At 42.2% G+C, this 21,064-nt stretch overlaps 2 protein-coding genes across 3 annotated transcripts; both read left to right on the top strand.

The window, feature by feature from the left end:
* Positions 67–2,831, top strand: LOC8066504 (probable nucleolar protein 5-2). The gene is made up of 6 exons (XM_002453108.2): positions 67–552; positions 737–846; positions 941–982; positions 1,753–1,917; positions 1,996–2,175; positions 2,377–2,831. The coding sequence occupies exons 1-6, from the start codon at positions 510–512 to the stop codon at positions 2,473–2,475; spliced, it is 639 nt and encodes a 212-aa protein (XP_002453153.2). The 5' UTR covers positions 67–509; the 3' UTR covers positions 2,476–2,831.
* Positions 6,976–19,865, top strand: LOC8066503. 2 transcript variants are annotated; one of them, XM_021459116.1, is made up of 15 exons: positions 6,976–7,155; positions 8,401–8,843; positions 9,213–9,262; positions 9,379–9,519; positions 9,796–10,047; positions 10,187–10,324; positions 10,405–10,704; positions 10,839–11,006; positions 11,379–12,291; positions 12,381–12,466; positions 12,686–12,790; positions 12,877–13,989; positions 15,703–17,592; positions 17,700–17,889; positions 18,301–19,865. In XM_021459116.1, the coding sequence occupies exons 1-15, from the start codon at positions 7,139–7,141 to the stop codon at positions 19,413–19,415; spliced, it is 6,921 nt and encodes a 2,306-aa protein (XP_021314791.1). In that variant the 5' UTR covers positions 6,976–7,138; the 3' UTR covers positions 19,416–19,865. The 2 variants fall into 2 exon arrangements, with proteins under 2 accessions (XP_021314791.1, XP_021314792.1); XM_021459117.1 differs by lacking the exon at positions 6,976–7,155 and adding an exon at positions 7,218–7,792.

Below are 21,064 nucleotides of genomic sequence, written 5' to 3'. Positions count from 1 at the left end.
AGATTTGAAGGTACTCCATAATAGCAGTATGTTTAGCAACATAATTTTGCCATGAAATTGCTCATTGCAATTTACATTGCGGAAGTTGGGACTTAAAATCCACTTAGATTAACATCATCTAATACTAACTAATAATACAACATTATGCTAGTAGCTTCCATAAACCTAACTCCAAGCTATGAACACTCTACTCTTCAAATGGGCTTTGAGAAGTAGAAGGAAAAGGTATAAACTGATAGAAAGCTTAACAATCAACAACAAATAGGATTAATTAGTGCCAAAAAAAGCGGCTGGCCGGAGCGGCTGACCGTGGACGTGGAGGAGCTCTGGTGCCTCAATCCTCTTCGCCAAGCCCAACGGTGAGGGCTGCGGATGTGAGATAAGGGCGCTTCGGCTTCCTTCGCCTCGGCGGCCCTACGCCGCCCGTGCCCCGACGGCCGGCAGCCGGCATCTCTCGCCGCCTCGCACCCCCGTGGCCAATCTTCTAGGTGGCTCCGTGTCGAAGCGCCATGGCGGCCCACGGCTCCATGCGCGGCGGCCTCGCAGCTCCATGTGAGATTCGAGTTGATATGGAATAGTTTGAGTCTTGTTATAGTCGAATTTTATTCCAGATGAGAATACCCAAGGAAAGACTTAGAATTTGTTCTCTGCATGTGCTTTTTCAAATTGTTGTACAAGTTTTTCCTTGGTAATCATACTATTACTAACCCAAGTTTGATTGACTTCTGTGTTGCAGTTGGTAAGTTGGGGAACATGGGGTTGGTCTTAGTGCTGTTTGAGACGCCCTCTGGCTTTGCCATATTCAACATTGATGGTGTCCAGTTGTTTCTACCAAAAGCGGAGGAGGTACTTAGTTTTATATTCTTCCTTCCGAGTGTAACTTGATTGTTGAAGCATTGTCATCAACCTAATTTTTCTGGATTTGCTTTGTCTCCTGCAGAACATCTGGGCAAACTATGTCAAAGATTATATGACACACCGCGTCAGTGCCCCTAGCTTTCTTTCCTTCTGATTCTGATTGTTTGTTGACAATATAATCGAGCGGCCAGCAGTGATCTTGCATAATCATGATTACCATTTTCTATTTTGTATTCTATTGCTTGATGCGAGGCATATAGCTCACATTTCATTAGCTCTTATTTGTTCAAACGCTTTCCCATAATTCTGTTTGCAAAGCATGTAGTATCTAGTGTGATGCTGTTGCACTCATGCCTGAAAACTACTTTCCTGAAAGTTCACTATGCGGGCAATTGGAGTGAAGCCTAATACACCGTTTTTAACTAGTTAACTGCTAGCCATTTTTTAACTGTTCATTAGATCTTGTTTGTTCGAACTCTTTTCCATAATTCCATTCGTAAAACATGTAGTGTCTAGTGTGATCTGATGCTGTTGCAATCTTGCCCGAAAACTATTTTCCTGAAATTTCACGATGCAGGCAATTGATTGACAGAGTGAAACCTAATGCACCAGTTTTTAACTAGTAACTGCTAGCTAGGTATGGCTTAGCCCAGACATGATACTACTACTATCAGAAAGGCCACTATGGTCCATTTAAAAAAAAGCATTGCATTACTTTAGGAACGAATACTTATTCTTAATTACACTGCAAGAATCGGGTAAACAAAGACTTAAAAACAAGAATATACCTTGACGTACCTACAGAATTTATGCCCACTGTCATGATTTAGAGATACTGGCATGACACACTTGATAGTTGTATTTTACCCTTACCATGTTTATCTGTTATATCAGGTTATCTGGCTGAAAGAATTCAAGACTTTCAAGAACAAGTCCAATGCATTTAACCACACTGGTATAAACAGTGAGCTTGCTCAGATGATTAAGAAATGGCGCCTCCCAGGTCAATTATTAGCTGTTGGAAAGCAGGAGCACAAAACAATCATTGAACAGAAGTTGGTTAGTATAGTCTCTCTTCTTTGCTTATATATATCCGTGAACAATTTTGAGAAGCAATTTTGCTGCGGTATTTTGCAGAAAATATCCTGCCTGTTTAATGAGGCTGTAATGGAGGTGATGTGGGGCATAAAACATCTCATGAAGAGTTTAGTGCCTCAGGAAAAATCTGAGCTGCCTATGGAGGAGCGCCTGCTGATGAGTTATGGATTAAAGACTCTGCTGAATCGTCATGGTTTTAATGTTAAACCAGAGATGGTGGTGAGAGCACTATTTGCTTTCCCGTATGGATGGCACTAAATGCTTTCTGCTTTACTATTGCTCTCTCTCATGTACTGTTATGCTTTCTGATAGTTTGTGCGCTTCAGCCCTTAATTGCTGCTGACCAAACTTTTTGATACTTTGTTATTTCTCTGTTTTTGATACAGTATTTCTGTACATTTTTCATTTTTGTCATTTCAGTTTTATGTGATCCTGAAAATGAAGATGGACATGATGATCCTGAAGTGGTACACCACAAATCTTCCGAATTCATTCTCAGTTTATCACTGTTGGATGTAATCTAGTCATTTAAGTAATGGGCCAAAGCGTGTTCATGATGATCCTGAAGTGGTACACCACAAATCTTCCGAATTCATTCTCGGTTTATCACTGTTGGATGTAATCTAGTCATTTAAGTAAGAGCAAGTATTATAGCAGGCTGTAAGCCAGCTAAATGCTGAGGTGGAGGAGAGAGAAGAAGAGAGAGAGTAAGAGCGGGCTGTAAGCTTACAGCCGGCCCAGACACAAAAACCAAGAAAGTCTGTGAGATAGACAAGTGGGCCATGTATTAATAGTGATGAACTAACCATTATATGATTGGGCTACAAGAAGGCTGTAAAGAAATCTTACAGCCAGCTGCTAGCTGTATTATAATACTTGCTCTAATGGGCCAAAGCGTGTTTTCTTTCAGATGTTCTCAAAGGACGAGCTACTGAAGTGTACCTGCTTGTCAGTCTACAATGAAATAGTGTGGGCCCGTGGAGTCAAGGCTCATGCAAAAGCACTATTGAACGAGTTGCTCTATGAAGATAGAGATGCGGGCATGCCTGAGAATTCAGTGCCACCGGGGAGTGGAGGATCAAGCTCTGACCCTTGTGTCCTGGAGGTTGACAAGCAAGCAGAAGTGGTCCATGAAGCTGGACATGCGGGAATGCCTGATGGTCAACTTTAAAAATGTCAGCATTGTGCATATGTCCAATGTGCGAAATCAAGAAACAAGCCAGTTTAGTAAAATTCACAAATCTTAAACAACGAAAGATAGAAAGTTGCCATAAATTTTAACAATAACGTACCCTACTGGAATGACATCAAGAAAGACAATGAAATTTTGATTTCATCTGACCAACATATAACCATGTTACAGCACTTGTTGGCCGAATGGCACAGGACAACCCTGCTATCAGAAGAGCCATTTTTCTTGATGAGATGTTTCTCATGAAGCTTGATGTTCAAATTAAGCTGGCAACTTGGTAGTTTATACTTTATAATTAAGATTAAACTACGTTTTCATGTGTTTATTAAGAGGCTGGTATCACAAGGCCAACACAATGGCCCAAACCAAGTTCCAAGTCATTTGTTAGAATAATTTTTGATCTTGAGTCTTTCTTTGAAAACGGGACAATTTCTTTGAAAACGGGACAACCCATTGGTACTGATAAGAGAAGTAATGTTCCTGGTAGTACTGTGAGATAACCGACCACTAGAACATAGAAATCATCATGATCCCTGAAAATTCTCCGACGAGCTCGTGACTATTCACCATCCTCCTGGCAATTGAATTGATGCTGACATAAATTGCTTAGGCTATTACCATAACCCATGGAGTGTTTCCTAGGTGAAGTGATCTTGTAGAGAGCAGCAAAGATCAACGGGTCCGCTTTCATTCCCATGTAAGGTGACCATACCTGCACCCAACTGCAAAAAGTTTTAGCAATTGGGCATCAAATTTCCATGAAAAACAATGGTACGCAGCCCTCATTTCGCAGGGAAACCATCTCATTCCCTCGAGCTAAGCAGTGGTGAGTGAGCAGCAAGCCGATCCAATTCGGGGCGCACTGTAACTAACACCAGCTACAGCGAAACAGGCAGCGGAGGCGAAGTGAGGGAGAGGTTACCCAAAGGGGAGGACGCGGTGGGCGACCTCGAGGCACTGGCGCACTGCCAGTGCCAGTGCTCGTCGAGATTCCAAATAAAAATGTATACTAGCACATATTGACCTCCCCTACTTCCGATAAAGGACTACTTGTTCACACTCGTACATCAGTCTAAAAAAACTTATTTGCTCAAAAAGAACTAAAAAAACTTGTTCACACATTGTTCTTTTTTATAGATGATGAAAAGTGTTCCATACCTAGTGATTTATCCTACGTAAACAACTATATCCATTTCTCCTTATCAAAAGATCTAAATAACTAGTAGCAAATACAAAAGTATGTTATTTGATATTAGTTCAAAGTGAGATATATGAGCCAAGCCAATACAACAATTCTCAAAAATACTCAAAGGATCATTGTTTTTTTTGAACAACAAAGGATCATTGTTGGTATTCCCTCAATTTCGATTGTAAGATGTCTTGGTCTAAGAAAGGAGGAATAAGGATGTTTGCCATTGTAAGACCAAGGTTTTTAGGCCGCCATGTCACGGGTTTAACCTTATTTCATTTTCCATTCCATATAATCATATATCGGTTCATTTAGATTACACTAAGTCCTCACTCTATAAATTCATTTATTTCTCGATCCTACATAGACACCAACCCCTTCCAAGACATTATTTGTCTCCTCGCCATAGTTTGTTTCCAAGTACCATTGCTTACATTATTCTTCTCCGACGGATCTCATTGCCAGAACGACGCTAGGTGTGCATCACACTCTCTTTAGATGGCATGATGGTTGGAACATAAATTTCTTTATGGTGAGTGAGACCCAATAATTAAACATGGTTGGTTATTAATCCATCTCATGTTTCTAGCCTGAGCCATGTTAGGGAGATGCATAAACAATCCTTGCTAAGATCAACGAAGTGAATCCATAGTGCCATAAAACACCTTGGTGAGAGCAAAGAAAGGAAAAAGGGCCCCACTGCAGCACACAATCCCTATCCCTCAATCTCACCACATTGCTTCTCGCATTTCGTTGAGAGAACACAAAACCCTTTCCGCATCGGCGGCCAAGCTTGCTAACGCTGATCTCGCAAAGCCCTGCATCACCTCCATAGACAAAATCTGACTGCAACACCACATTCCCCGCCGCGCTCGCTCACCGGAGGTACGATTCTACCCATTCACTGGCTCCTCCTCCCTTGCACCTTTTCATCGAGTGGAAATTTTATTTTAGTTACCAAGGAATGTGGAATGCCTAGTGTTTATGGTATTGTGTCTATTCCACACTTGTGAATAGTTGGCCAACTTTTCTACCTACCATAATCATCTTTACAAAACACCAATCTTACATGGTTCTTTTATGTTTTTGGCTAGTGTCATTGCTAAAACAGTTAGTCTCCTCTGTTCATTGCATATTCCTTTTACAACATTATGTTTCCTATTGTCTGCACACCAGCTGAGAAGTGGCACTTTTCTATTACTATTCCTCGTTGAAATGTGAATGCAACTTTACTGGTGTTTATTGTGTCATGATTGGTGATAAAAAGATAGCTAGAGCATAAACTTGTCTATATAGTGAATGAGAACAAATACATAAACTTGGTAGGTAATGAGATAATTATTTTATTTGTTGTTATCATTTAATGTTGCTAGACGTCATGCCTCGGAGTGTCATAAACACATGATGAGAAAGTAAAATAGTAACCCATTATACCAATACCATATTTATTTATTTATATATTCCGTTCCTTCTATTATCAAGCATAGTATATTTGCTTGTTCAAAGGCTTATTATATGCATATATATAGATCGCTCGTGTTTGGTCGTCATTTGTTTGTGTTATCATAGTATACTATAGTTATTAATCATCGAGTGTAGTAGACATTTCACACATAGTGGTATTGATTATCAACACATCGAGTGTACTAGACATTTCACATGTAGTGGTATTGGTTATAGACACGCACAACAAAAAGGTAATATGATAACACAATAACAACAATATGGGAATGTTTTTTTTTGTATTATCATAGTACCATTAATTTATGTTTTTATTATTTATAATGATTCACCTGACACGAGTTCACATGTCTCGGAGCGAGAGAAGAAAGAGCAAAAACACTCCCCATCAATCATCAACATTCAATGGTGAGAGAGAGATGGAGGACGACAGGGCCACATGGGGGAAGGAAGGAGAGAGGAAACATAGGACTAAAGAAAAGGGGCCTTGCCACTGCCCACCACCCCATCGCCTCGCCTTGCTGTATTTTCTCTACACATCGGTTGCCCGAGCTTGTCGGCACCAATTACGCCTAACCCTAGCGTCGCCAACTTTGTCGCCTCATTCCCCACCCCGTGTTCCCTCGCCTGGCCACTAAGGTACGATTCCACCCACCCGCCAGCTCCTCTTCTCTTTCTCAGTGCGCCTTCTCATCGTGCTTTAGACCCTAGTTTCATAGGAATGTGGAAGTGCCTATTCTCAGCGTGCGGAATTTAGACTCTATGGTGAGGGTTAGATTAAGAATAGGGAAATATAGCTAGGTATAAGAAAGACGGGGTATGAGATAGGAATGTAGCAGTCTATCCCCATAAAACGGTCATATTAGGGATAATTATGTTTTTTCATTGCTCCAATAGTTGCCAACATCTCTCTGTGTTTTCGATCACCAACATTCCTCTAATCTCCTCTTAAAAAAAAGAGAGATATAACTCCTCTAATAACTATTCCAATTAGCACTTCTCAGCCATATTTTCTCTTACACTCTTGTATTATTGACAAAAGATGATCATTTTATTTGTTTGGCTCATAAATACATGACAGAAAGTAATGTTGATTGATTTATTGCGAGAGAAAAATAGCACGATATCGAGAGAGAGAGAGAAAAAAAAAACAACCCGACACCTTCTCGTTCCTGGCCTGGTCCCTTCCATTGCCTACCGGACCGCGCGGTTGACGACGAGGGCTCCACTGGGGGTGGCTGCTGCTCCTGTACGCGCGCGACGAGGGCGGTTGGGGCTCTCCAGCGCCGGCGGCGACGGCGGCGCAGGCAGGCCCGTTCTCGACGCCCTCCTGCCTATCGATGGCTGCGGCAATCAGGTGCGCACCGCATCGATTCGTCTGCTCCTCATTCCAGCCATAACCCACCCTTCCCGCTGGGTATAGATCAGTGGGATATGAACGCATCTTATCCCTAACCCATACCCAGTTCATACCCCATTCTTTATATCCAAAGAAGGGTTAGGCTATCCATCCTCCATGATTTCTCATTCCCACTATGGTTTTCCCACAATCCAAACGTCACCTACTAGTTTTGGAGGAATGCGGAGTGCCTATGGTTTAGGGTATTGTTCATTCTGGCTACTCTTTTTGGAAAAAAAAGTTCATTCTGGTTACTGTGTGTACGGTGCCTTGGGAATGGACAGCTAATGCGGAGTGCCTGTAGTTTAGGGTAGTGTTCATTCTGCTTTGCCGTATAATGGTGCGTTGGGAATGGACAGCCAGAGGAGAATTCAGTGCCAAGTCAGCCTAACTTGCTTTCACAATTCCCTTAATTGGTTCCTACTGCACTTTCAAAGCAGGCTCAGTTTGCAAAGCACACGCCGAAGGCAAACAATGGTGCTTTGAAATGTGTTTGATACATATACAAGCAAAGACCTTGGCAGCGGATCAGCTTGTGGTGCGGCATTGGCTGTGCAATCTGATCTGCCCTCTATGTCATCATGAGCCAGAGACGGTATTTCTTTTTCTCGAATAAATACACAGGGTACCTGCGCATCGTTGCATTAAGAAGGAAGACATGATATTAGGACCCCCCCCCTCGCCCACACACACACACACACACAGCCTCCCCCCTCCCACCCACACCCACACCCACCCACAGCAGCCCAAACTCACTTAGGGAGTCACACACAAACTCACTTAGGGAGTCACACACACACACACACACACCAGCCCAAACTCACTTAGGGAGTCATCGACACACCAGGGAGTGTAAAAATGCGACCACAATCACAAATACCACAAAACCATCTTAGACAGCAGCCATGTCCAGCTGTGGTCCCTAGCATCCACTAGACACCACAAGTGACCCTCCAAATTTTGCTGCGAAGACACGCATGTGGTCATCTGTGGATAGATTAAGGCATTATGTTTTGCATGTGTGTTTTTGGTCAAAATGTAAATCAAACAATGAAACACTCGGGCTTCCTCTTCGTCTTATACTCTTATATGATATATAGGAGCGCTCCTGCTATTTTCTCTATGGTGTGTGCGTGCATGTGCCTTTCCTGCTGCCTTGTGATTGACAAAAAGTTTATTCCATGTTTTATACTATTGCTACAGATGCAAAATGGCCAACACTTCAGGAGGATCATCGATGGATGGAGCAGCTGGAGGCAACATGGCGAGCGGGAATGACGGCCAGGGCGTCATTAGTAGCTCTCACTCGGGGTCAGGCCACATGACCAAAGCGCCGAGCGCGAGGAGGAGGGCACATCCTCCCATGAGGTTGGGGAGTGAGGTGCCAGAGCCGTCCCAGAAGAAGCGGAAGGTGGTAAATGAGGAGGAGGCACCTTGTGGAGTTTCAAATGCGGGCAAGATCAGTGCTCCATCTTCTGCGGCGTTGAGAGATCCCAACGGAACTTCTAGCTCTGAGGACCATGCAGGAGGGCATACAAGTGAGTACGTCACGGTTGGGAATGCTAGGGGCTCACCAGTTAAACGAAGGTGTATGCGAACAAGTCGCTACTTGGGACTATTTACATACCTAAAAGGGAAACACACAGGTACTTGATGCCCTCTCCTTATCCACTAGGTCACATGTTGTCACCATGATGCAAAATTGTTTTTGTTGTTTACCAGCAAAATCAAGGGGTTGTCTATTTCTTACAAACATTTGAAATTTTATATGGGAATAAACTGATGGTACACATGGAATTAGAAAATTTGCATTATTAAATGCTGGAAGAAATAAGCATCTGGAATTCTTACCAAAAACTTTGTGTGTCGGACATGGATGCAACAAAAATTTATGTGTAAAGCATCTACATTAGATTCAGCATGGAAGAGAAATGTGATAACCACTCTTGGCTATTTACGACACGTTAGTTTCTTGCAAATATGTTACCATATCTGATTTGTGTCTAATTTTACAGATGAAGTTGTTAACTCCAAGCAATCAACTGTTCCCACAAAAATAAAGAAGGTCTGCCTGAAAACAGAAAGTTCTGCTTCTTTTTTAGTCATGTATTCTTAACCTGATTTACATTACTGCCCACTTGTTGTATTGGCTATGAAACACACATTTTTTGTTCTTTACAGGTTAAGGAAAACCAATTTCAGAAACTTCAGAGATTGCCAGATGGGTGCCATCCTGATTTTGATAATGATCATCTGTGTTCTGTAAATAAGCTTCTTGAGTTCCGGCACAAGTCTCAAGGTGCTGTCTTTGTTGATGATAAGGTAGGAGGTACCCAAGTCAGCATTAAGTGTTACACCCATAAATAACATAGTATTATTGGACCTTCTACTTACACTATCATTTTCTGTTTTGTTGGTTTCTAATTATACTGGTATTGTTACTTTGTTAGATGTTTGATGAAATTCTTTTATGTGAAATATGCTGTTTTATTTCTGCATGCACATCTTTGCAGTTATGTTTAGATTTGGATCTTATTTCCCCTTGATACAAAAATAAAAAGAAACATGGTTTGACTAATTGACTTATGTACCATACAGGAGCATGTAATGAAGACCATCTTTTTCATATCGTCGGTTTTACCGGATGCTTGCCATTCTTTTCTACTTGTCACAACTTCTTCTCTTCCCTTATGGAAGGCTGAGTTCAATCGCTTTGCACCATCTATCAACGTTGTTGTGTTTGATGGGGAGAAGGATGTGCTTAAACTAATTCAAAATCCGGAGTTCCATGGGAATGGAAGTCACACAATGTTGCATGTTCTCCTAGCTCATCCTGATGTTATCTTAGAGGTAATTGGCAATGATCTTTTTGGCCCCATGAATATTCCTTATGGATTAGGGCACATATTACACCCTAGAAAGAAAATAAACCGAATGTGGTTTCTGTGTTTCATTTAATTTTGATATTTTCCTGTCTACTATGGCACAGGACATTAAAAGTGTAGAGGGCATTGTTTGGGAGTCAGTTATTGTTGATTATTGTCAAGACTCAGTTGCAAAACTCCTCAAACAACTCAAGCAACTACCAACAGATTTTAGGATGGTGCTTTTGAGCTCTCCACTGAAGGTGCCTTTCATCAACTCTAAACTACATATTCACTTCTATAGCAGTGCTCAAATAGTTCCATGTTTCTTACTGTTTTGTAGGATAGTCTTCCTGAGTACAAGAAGTTGCTAGATTTCCTTAACTCGGAACAAGAAGACAGTGGAGATTACATTGAGACTGATAGCCTTGCTATGTTAAGAGCAAGGTTTACACGCCATATTGCATATGAACGAAAAGCAGGTTCTTCAAAATTTTTGGAGTATTGGGTTCCGGCTTACCTTTCACAAGTGCAGCTAGAACTCTATTCTTCTATATTGCTTGCAAATTCCTCTGTCCTGCAGTCACAAATGACAACTGACAGTGCTGGAGCTCTTTGTGACGTTGTCATGTCTCTTTGGAAGGTTTGTTTTCAAAATATCTGTTCTCTTCTGTACTAAGTAGACAGCACCCTTGCAATTTGCATGACTACACACATTTTCTTTGAAGTTTTTCATGTTATCACGGATTCTGATCTCATCTTGGTTGTATGTAACAGTGCTGCAATCACCCTTGCCTTGTTGACCTACAACATTCACTTGCCAACACTCGAGATATAATTGAATCTAGAGATGATAGAATGTGTGTGAGTGGAAAATTATTGCTTCTTGAAAAAATGCTCAAAGAGATCAGAAACAAGAGGTTAAGAGTCATTGTTCTTTTTCAAGTGAGTTATGCCTGCCTTTTCTTTCTCTTACTTCTAGTTTAGCAGTCATTACAATCATAATTACTCAAATATTTGGCTTCCCTAGGTATTCTATGTTATACTCAATTTATCAATTTTATCATCGTCAAAGGTTTCAAGCTATATTGGTTGACTAACTCCAACGTTAACCAGTAAAAACGATTTATTAGGAACTGGATAATGGATAATTCTAATTAGCTTATTCTGAACTGTGGTATTCTCTCTGTTACTGGTATTAACTTTGCCTTCTACATTTTTCTTGCTTATGCTAGCCTTCTGCAGTTAGCATGCATCAAAGGCATGCTTCAATCTATGAGTTCAGCACTATTTCAACTTTTTTTTTCATTGTGGCAGTCTGATGGGGCAGTTGGAGACCGAATGGGCAACATCTTGGAAGACCTCGTGCGCCATAAATTTGGCCCGGAGTCATACGAACGTGTTCAAAACCGTTCAGCATTTGCAATGAAGCAAGAAGCAATGAATATGTTCAACGACACGACCAAAGGGAGATTTGTTTTTCTGATCGATAGCCGTGCATGCCAACCCAGCATTAATCTTTCATCTATTGATTCCATTATCATTTATGGTAGTGACTTGAATCCACTAAATGATCTGAAGGCTCTTCGAAAGCTCAAGATAGGGTCACAACTGAAGTATGTGCGCATTTTCCGCTTATATACTCCTTTCACAGTGGAGGAGAAGAGTCTTGTGCTCGCCAAGCAAAGCATGATTATTGATAGCAACGGCCAAGGCATAACATCTAGTTTAAGCCATTGCTTGGTCAGCTGGGGTGTATCATTCCTCTTCAACAGAGTTGATGAGCTTCAACATGATAACTGCGCAAGTAAAAGTAATGAAAGGGGCACAATCTTTATGGATAAAGTAATTTTGGAATTCTTAACTGAACTGTCTACTGAGGTTGAAGATAGCAGCAAAGTAAATAGTACAACCATATCAAAAGCTTGCATGAGTGGTGAGTTTTATTCAAGAAACATTTCTCTGATAGGAGAGAAGGAGGGGGTGTCTTCACTGGATGGAGATCCACCTAAATTCTGGTTAAATTTGCTGGATGGGAAATCTTATTGTGAGCGCTATAAACCAATCAAAGTTACCACTGAAGAAACTAACACATCCAGAAGGGAGCATAGAAACACATGTGAAACTGCAGGTTCATCTTCAAAGTTCCGTTTGGATGTAATTAATCATGACCTGCTTCCTGAAATTAGTACTCCATCAAGTGCTGACCTTCATCTAGTTCCTGAGAAAGGTAAAACAATCTGAAATTACAATCTGAAGTTAGTATTTTTGTTCTGTAGGTATACATATTGCATTTTTCTAATAAAGTTCATTCTGAAGGAGTGGCAAACATGAGCACACCCAAAAGTCTTCACGCTGAAATTAAGCATGAACTGTCAAAGCTAATGATGGTGTTAAAGCTACCAGTATGTATAGTCTAAGCTCTTTTATTGTTTTTCTTTTGCTCTAAACTAGAAACAAGGACTTCCTAGATCACTGCTTGTTCTATTTTAACATGAAAAGTCTTCCTGCTAACTTTTTTCCTCCCTCTCTGTTCTTGTTGCATTTAGTATCATTCTGATTTCAGTATTTGTGGAAGTATCTGTTCCTCTGGTTCTGAACTCTGTTTCATTTTAAAACTGCAGGATAATGTACATTTTCTGGCCAAGCAGTTCCTTGAATATCTTTTAAAGAATCATCTGGTTGTGCGGGAGCCACGGTGCATACTACACGCGTTCAACATAGCCTTGGTAAGGGAGGCACCAACTAGTGTTACTTTGTTTGCTTTTACATCGGCTTTACCCAATACGATAAATTTCTTTATTACTTGCTTCAGTGTTGGCGTGCTGCTTCTTTTCTGAAATACACTAAGTTGGATCATCGAGAATCACTTGCCCTTGCTTCAGATGGCTTGAAATATGAATGCAGTGAGGAGCTCGCAGAATTTTTCTATAAAGAAAATGGTATCCTAAAAGAAAAGGTTGCACATAAACCAGGTGGAAGAATCAATGATAGATTATCACCACATGAGAGCTCATATGCTAACTTGAGAAGTGACCACAATTTGCCGAAGCAGGCAATGGATCTTCATGGTAACTTCACAAATGGCACTGATGATAGCGCGTCCGCCACTGAGAAGAAGGTGATGGTTTCAGATGAGCACGAATTGGTATCTGCTCCAGATGCTGGCAGAGAACAACATCTCTTAAGCGAAGAATCTCCTAGTAATGCTGCAATGAAAAGAATAGACTTATTTAACAGCATTTTTTCCTCAAGAGAGAGGGATATCATTGAGAAGCAAGAACTTCAGATATTAAATTTAAGAACACAGAGAGACAATCAAGTTAAGAAACTGAAAGAGGTATGCCATGCAGTTGTTCAACACATTAGGACAAGTAACATTGATGAAGAGATGAAAATTGACCAAATAAAGTTGGTGATTCAGTGGTTCACTATGTTTATGCATTCTTTTTTGGCGCACATGAGGCTCCAGTTTTTCAAACTTGATGCGCTGCATTCTACAACACTGGATGAAGAGCAACTGATGAAGGAAAAACTCAAACACGAAGTAATATCAGGTGGATTAGATCATTTCCCTGATCCTTGCGTTACTCTACCAGATTCCAATTCTGTCGTTGAGGAATTCATCCATTTTAAGAAGCAAAATGGTGATAATCATGTTGACAAAAATTTGGCCTCGGATGGTGACCAGCTTGATGACACATCGATGGAAATTACTATTGTACGCAGTTCATTTTCACCAGAGGCTTGTCCTACACTTGCAGTGATAAGTGAACCTACAGAAGCTCATATGAGGTCTGCTGGGAGAGCAGCATCAGAATCTGTAGATCTTCCAGATAACAATAATCACGGTAGTTCTGATGGAATTGACTACCAAAGAGCCTGTTCTGCTAGTTCTATTCCTACATGTCATGATTCAATCAATCAGGTATTGCATTAGTCAACTGAGTTTTTCTTTCTTTCTTTTGTTATCTGTCATACACCATGGCTTTTGTTTACTGTGCTTTAATTGGAGGTTGTTTTGTGTTTGAAGCCTATCAAATCTGTTATATTATCTTTCTACACAAAAGATTCTTTGAGCGATTATCTTGTCTATGGAAAATCACTTCAAAGCCATTTCATGCAACTACTTTTTTTCCCTTGAATGCTTAGGAGATCTGTGTGTCATTTCATGAAGAAGGATATACCCAAATGCAACACCACTTACAAACCACTCACACAAACACCAATTCACATGTCACAGCTGTGCCGCCAAACAAAACAAGAAAGGGAAAAGTCTACATACCCCCCCCCCCCCAAACTACACCAATTCACATGTCACAGCTGTGCCACCAAACAAAACAAGAAAGGAAAAAGTCTACATATCCCCCCCCCAACTATCCAATGTAGTCTACTTCACCCCTAAACTTTTCAAAACCGGTTAAATAACCCCCTCGAGCGGTTTTGGAGGGTGTTTTTTTTCCCTTTTTTATTTATTTCCGCCGAATCTTTGAAAAAACATAATAAATCACAGAAAAATCATAAAATAAAAAATTCAATTTTGTTGGACTCCCGATGAGTAGATCGACACAGTGAATATATAATATGGTATACTTTAGTGCAAAGTTTTTGCTGTAGCTTTAAATTTATGTTTTTTTAATTTAATTAGAATAATTCATATATACAGTTTTTATAGTCCAGTTATGGTGAAATTTTTATGGTGGGCTTATTATTGTATGCTTGAACTATGGTAAAAGTTTCATACTCATTGGATCACGTATAACTTAGTTATAGATAAAGCATAGATTTAACAAGAATAAAGCTGAATAAATCTATAACTAAGTTATACGTGATCCAATGGGTATGAAATTTTTACTATAATTTAACCATACAATAATTAGCTCATAAAAAACAAATCACCATAATTGGACCATAGAAACTGCATATATGAATTATTCTAATTAATTACAGAAAAACATAGATTTAAAGCTATAGCAAAAACTTTGTACTAAAGCATACCATATTATATGTTCACTGTGCAGGTCTACTTATGTAGAGTCCAACAAGCTTAGATTTTTCATTTTATGATTTTTCTACGATTTATTATGATTTTTCAAAGATTCAACAGAAAAAATAAAAAAGAAAAAGACAAAACCACCATCCAAAACCGCTCGAGGGGGTTATTTGACCGGTTTTGAAAAGTTCAGTGGTAGAATATCCGGTTTTATGGTTCGGTGGGTAAAGTAATCCACCCTAGATAGTTTGGGGGTTATGTAGACTTTTTCCAAACAAGAAACGACCTAACAACTGAACTGAGAAATCAGTGAGGTCTTTAGCCTTGGCTGCACGCCATAAGGTACCCTTCTCCACAGCTCCATTACTGCCCTCACAAGTCACAACCGTGTCTGAACTCATAGAAGCTCTAGTGAACACACAGGTCTTGCCATGTTTCTATGGCTCCCAGGCCACCAAGATAATCAAAGTGTTTCAGTATTTTTGCTGTACAAGTGTACTTTGTTGATACTCCACCAGTGCTTAGAGTTTTTTCTGTGTGTGTATTTTCTTTAACCGTTGCACTTTGTTTATTGTTTGTGTTGATTGTCCCTGTAAAGTGTTTTAGTGATGCCTGACTACCAATCACTAATAGCCTTCTTATTTTTAGGAATCTTCAACTGGTGATGGCAGAAGTATTGAACATGCCAAGGGAGTCAATATTGCTAATCCAAGTATGTTTCCAGGAAGTGCAACTTCTCTTGTGGGAATCAATGCAGAAAATGATAGTACTGTTGCAGCAGATCCAGACCACATGGAATTGCCTATTTTGGCTTCTCCACAAAATGTCACGACCTTGCTGCTTCCTACTGCAGAAGAACCATCTGATACATTACCTGCAATGGCAGCTCAGGATCTGCAAACTGAGATGCAAACAACATGCCCAACATTGGGTGCTCAACATCAGAAGGTGTGCCCTGATGATTCTAGTAAAATGAACCACGAACCAGATACAGCAACTGGAATGTTGCAGGAAGGGACAACTTCTGACAATTTAGGTGATTCCAGTAAGGTGAACGTCGAACCAGATACAACAACTGGAATGTTGCAGGAAGGGATAAATTTTGATCATTTAGATGATTCCAGTGCGGGAGTTAAAGAAAAAAATATTGACACTGTCGCTGCAGATCCATTGAATTCAGAAAGTCGATCTTATATTGCTCCAAACAACCCAGCTGTCGTGCCAGAAGCTTGGGTAGCTGAAACTCAGAGTGATCAGTCAAGTATGCCTGCGCAACATAGTACACGTCTACCCACTCAACGGAGGTTACCAATTTCGGGACATCCACCAGAAGAAGCAGATCCATCAAGTAATCTGGACACAGAGGCTGCCCAGCAGCCTGATATTGAACCATCAAGCACAACGCTGGATGCTGACAGCTCTGAAGAAACTACAACAGTTTTGTCACAGGGAGGCAGTAAAAATCATGATGTAGATAATGATGGCACTGTTCACGCACAAAAAGCCCACTCAGAGTCACCAATTTTGGCTGCCCCACAAAGCTCAGCTATGTTATCACTTCCTTTGGAGGTTCGAAGTCGTGCTAATATATCAAGTACGTCATCCCTGCAAAGTAACGATGCATCTTCAAGGCATGCACCTGCTATGTCAGAATCACCAGGTATGCTGGGCACTCTGGCAGAACAGGATTTGCATCCTGACATGCGGCCATCCACGTCATTGTTGGATGTTCCACTTCAAAGAATGTTCCCAGGTGACAGGAGCCGAACAGGCTGTCAGCCAGATAGAGTAACTGATTTGTCAGAGGAAGGCGAAACTGAATATCTAACTTGTACCACCAGCAACCTATCCACCCTGCCATTTTCTGGGGAAGCTGAAACTGAGAATGGTCAAGCAAGTATGCCTGCACAGGAAATCACAAGTCCCCATATCCAACATAGTTTAGCAACTTCACAGCATCCAGTTGGTGATTTGCAGCCACCGACCTTGATTCTGTCTGAGGAAGCAGAAAGGGCTGGTCTCTTGTGCACCTCAGCATCTCTGGGTTTGCAACCGTCAGTTACAATACAGGAGGATGTTCCACTTGAAAGAACTGATCTGTCTGGCATGCCTATGACACAATGCACAACTGTCCTGCAGAGTGTGGAACCTTCATGTGATCCACATGCAGAAGAAGCAGGTACTTGTGGTATGTTATCAGCTCCAGATTTGCAGTCCGGAATGCGGTCGTCATCTCCATTGCAGGATCAACTTGCGGAAGCAGAAGGAGCAGGCATCTGTGGCACCGTTCGAGCTCAGAACTTGCAGCCTGAAACACAGCCATCAACCTCAGCTCAGCATATTCCACAAGAGAGGACACACCCTAATGAGAGAATTCAAATTGGTCTTCAGCCAAACACGACATCGGGTCCTGAGCAGCTAGCCCAACTATCTACAGTGGCACCTGCAAGTCTATTATGTAGTTCCGAACCACTAATAAATGAGCTTGAAAAACTGAAATACTATAAGGCTGTGCTCAGTAAAAACCATGAACACAAGGTTTGCATATTTACTTCTATGTACATGGTTTATCCTTACATTAGATTGCATTTTCTAACCGTGAGACTTTTAATTTCTTCCTTCTCTGCACAATTTCTTACGGACAGAAATCACAACTTCAAACAGAGTGCAACCAAGAAATAGAGAAGGTAAAGGAGAAATATGAATTGTTACTTCAAGAGGAAGATTCTGCGTATCATCGATTGACCACAGATATTAATCGTATCTACACGAAAGTTTTTGTGCATCAATCACTAGCTGAAAAATTTCGGAAATTGAAAGCATCTTCAGTTCAAGGTACGAGTATAACTTTGTGTTTGCCTTTATGTATTAGTATTCTTTGCTCTTGTGAGGTTTATACCTAATGCAGATCTTCCGTAGCCTGCATTGGTTTTTGATTTTTCTTGTCAGATTGAACACTGTTTGGTTATGACTAATCATTTTGATCTCACCTGACCCCTTGACCTGCATACATGGGTGTTCTGTATGGTGGAATGATAGCATGTGTGTGTGTGCGCGTGTGGAGTTTTCCCTCCCCCTGTCCTGATTCTTGTGCTGTAATGCTATATGCTATACTTGTATTGGCTAGTTGAATTACATTTTTTACATTGATCTGCGTATTTAGATCTGACATTGTTGCTGAGTTTATTTTTTTTCTATTCCTTGGAACATGTGATACATGGTTTGCTTCTTCCTTGCATTGTACAGAGAGATCTGCAAGCCCCACAATTTGGCAGGCACCCCAGTCTTCTCAGCATGCTCCGTGTGGAACAACAGCAGCACAAACCACATTATTACCGGTCGCCTCATCATTGACCACTCGACCACCAGTTTTGATCTCATCTCATACAACAACAGGACCTTACATCCAACCTTCACAGGTGGCTCGGCCACCGGCTTCTGGGGCTATCCAACTGCAACCAGTTTTACCTGGAAACCTTTCCAGAGCAGCACCATCACCTGTTGGTTCAATGCCTCCACGAAATGGAATCTACGAAGGTGTTGGAGCACAATCACGTGGACCTGCTCCTCATTTCCAGCAACTCAGGATGCCAGCACCGTCTACAATGGTTCGCAGAGATGAACAGCAGCCCAATATCACCTATCCTGGGGTTATAACATTGAGACAGTCTGCCCCTGGTATGTTTGAAAGCTCTGCTTCTGGCAATGCACTGGCAGGCATCCCATTAACATCCATGGCACCAAGTTCAGTCCAGCAGACAATGCCATCTGCGTCAAACTCACATCCAGCTTTCCCAGCATCCTCGCTGCTACCAGGTTCGGGTCCAGAGTCGATGGGAAACTTTGCGCAGTCAAATAGCAGAATCCCAGCTGCCATGGCGAGCCAACAAGCACTGGGCCTGAATCCTGCTTTTCACCACATGGGAGGTGGTCCACTGAACATTGAATCAAGAATTCAGCAAGCTCTAGCTCACATAGGAGGCACTGCTCAGGCTGCCCCAGATCAGAGTCAGGAGGTGCTGCGTCGCCTCCTACAACGGCTTCCCCAAGTCATGGCACCAAGCTCAGTTCAGCCAACCGCATCAAGCTCACATCTGGCTCCCATGGCAGCTCGACAGCAAGCAGGGTTTCCAAATCCAGCTCCCGACAATATGGCAGGTCCACTGAATGCAGCGGCTGGAGTTCAGCAGCCCGTAGTTCGCATAGGCAACCAGTCTTATCAGGTACCGTCTTCATTGCTCGAGCGGCTGGTGAATGCAGCGGCTGGAGTCCACGAATCAGGCCAACTCCCTGGCACATCCCTCCAGGGAAGCTCCGGCGCCAGCAGAGAGGTGGTGTGCCTATCTGACGACGAGGAGTAGTATAGCGCAGAGTAGTGGTGAACATCTGGTGTTGTGTGTTGGTTGGTGTAATGTAGAGCCATGGGTTGGAATAGAGCAGCGATATCGCCGCGCACTGGACTCCTTTAGCAGCAGCATCCCTTGAAAGCAGGAGATGTCTGGCTCTGATGAAGGTAGTGTGCATCATCAGTCATTTTGGGGGGGCTGTGGCGGCAGCAGCATAGTAGTGAATAGCGATAGCATGTGGCACGAGACAGAGCATGAACCCTAATCCTAACATAGAGCGCAGTCATGGTATATTTTCTTTTGGTTTCATAGACTGATGATGATTATTTGGTCCAGGGATGGAATGATCATTAGTAAGTACTGTGTCTATATTGTTTGGAGCCGTGTGGTTGTAGTTAGGATACTGGTACATATATTATTATCTGAAAATCTGCATGGGTGTTGCTGAACCTTTGACCTGAACAATGTCATGTGTGGTTGTGCCTCGGATGGGATCGGATCTGGTGAATGTGTGTGTTGGCATGGCATGTAGCTGGGACTGGGAGGGTCACATGCCGGCCGCGTGCACATGCATGTGGAGGAATGCCAAAGTGTGTCTAGTAGGTAGGGTCGTGTAAGAAGCAGAGCAGGGGAGTTTTGTTTGTATATATATATATATATATGCTGCTGCCTGCTGGCTGGGCTGCCTACATGTGGTATTCTTTTTTCTTAAATTAGTAGGAGTATATTATTTACATACGGTTTGTGTGGGGTTGCACACTGCTAGCAGAGGTAGCAGTACTAGTGGGTTGGTTTGCTAATGCTGCAGGGGCTGTGTTGTGTGAGAACATGTTGGTCTGGATTTGGTGTAATGGTGTGGTATGGGACATTGGGGAGTTTGGGACTGGATGGATCGCTGGATGCTGCTGCTGCTGTACTGGTAGCGCTAGATAAGAGCAGCTGGGTGTACATGTAGTGTGGGTGAGAAGAATGTACGTAGCTGCCGCGGTGCAGAAAATGAGGCGGCGCGGTGGTGGGTGACGGACTGCCCGTGGCGGTGGAAGGAAAGGGTGAGACGAGACGTGAGAGCAGTCAATCTGAGCGGTGGCATGCATCGGCTGGTTGTTCGGTTCCAATTCAATTCAATTCAATTCAATTCATTCCGTTCATGTGCTGTGCGTGCGTGCCAAGCCGTCGTAGGAGTAGGCCGGAGCGTCGTGCTGTCGTCTGGCCGTGTGCATGCGTTGGTGATGTGGAAGCGACGACACTCAGCAGACCAGGCAGGCACGGTGTACCTGGTTTATTAGAGAAAATGTATGTATTGGCTTTCCCCCCCCCCCCTCCCCTCCTTTTGGTGTCGTTTTATTCATAACAACAAATGGCAAAGAAAATCCAAGGTTGGATGGATGGGATTGGGAGGTGCTGCTGACCACGGGGGGCGTGACTGACTCTGCCAAGGGCTCTTTCATTTGGAGGCCCTAGGGAGCATGCATTCCGGCTGGAGACACGCAATCCTGGCTGGATTACGGTTCCCCCAGGAATCGAACAGACCCAAATAGTTGGGCTTGGGCGATACAAATGAGCTGGGTGGATCCAAACGGACCGTAGCTAATTGTTAGCTGGGTATATGAACGTGCTCTCTCGATGACAACTAGAGAAGGAACTACGTATACAAATATAATAAC

The sequence above is a fragment of the Sorghum bicolor genome, chromosome 4, assembly GCF_000003195.3.
Source record: "Sorghum bicolor cultivar BTx623 chromosome 4, Sorghum_bicolor_NCBIv3, whole genome shotgun sequence".
Taxonomy (NCBI): Eukaryota; Viridiplantae; Streptophyta; class Magnoliopsida; order Poales; family Poaceae; genus Sorghum; species Sorghum bicolor.
This window is presented reverse-complemented; position numbering and strand designations above follow the sequence as displayed.

Bases quoted from the DNA above. Each gene is read 5' to 3' on its own strand.
- LOC8066503 (XM_021459116.1), top strand. The intron at 10,705-10,838 runs GTTTGTTTTCAA...TGTATGTAACAG, and splicing joins TTGTCATGTCTCTTTGGAAG to TGCTGCAATCACCCTTGCCT. The intron at 12,292-12,380 runs GTAAAACAATCT...TTCATTCTGAAG, and splicing joins TCATCTAGTTCCTGAGAAAG to GAGTGGCAAACATGAGCACA.
- LOC8066504 (XM_002453108.2), top strand. From the start codon at position 510: ATGGCGGCCCACGGCTCCATGCGCGGCGGCCTCGCAGCTCCAT. The intron at 1,918-1,995 runs GTTAGTATAGTC...GGTATTTTGCAG, and splicing joins CAATCATTGAACAGAAGTTG to AAAATATCCTGCCTGTTTAA. The intron at 2,176-2,376 runs GTGAGAGCACTA...TTGTCATTTCAG, and splicing joins ATGTTAAACCAGAGATGGTG to TTTTATGTGATCCTGAAAAT.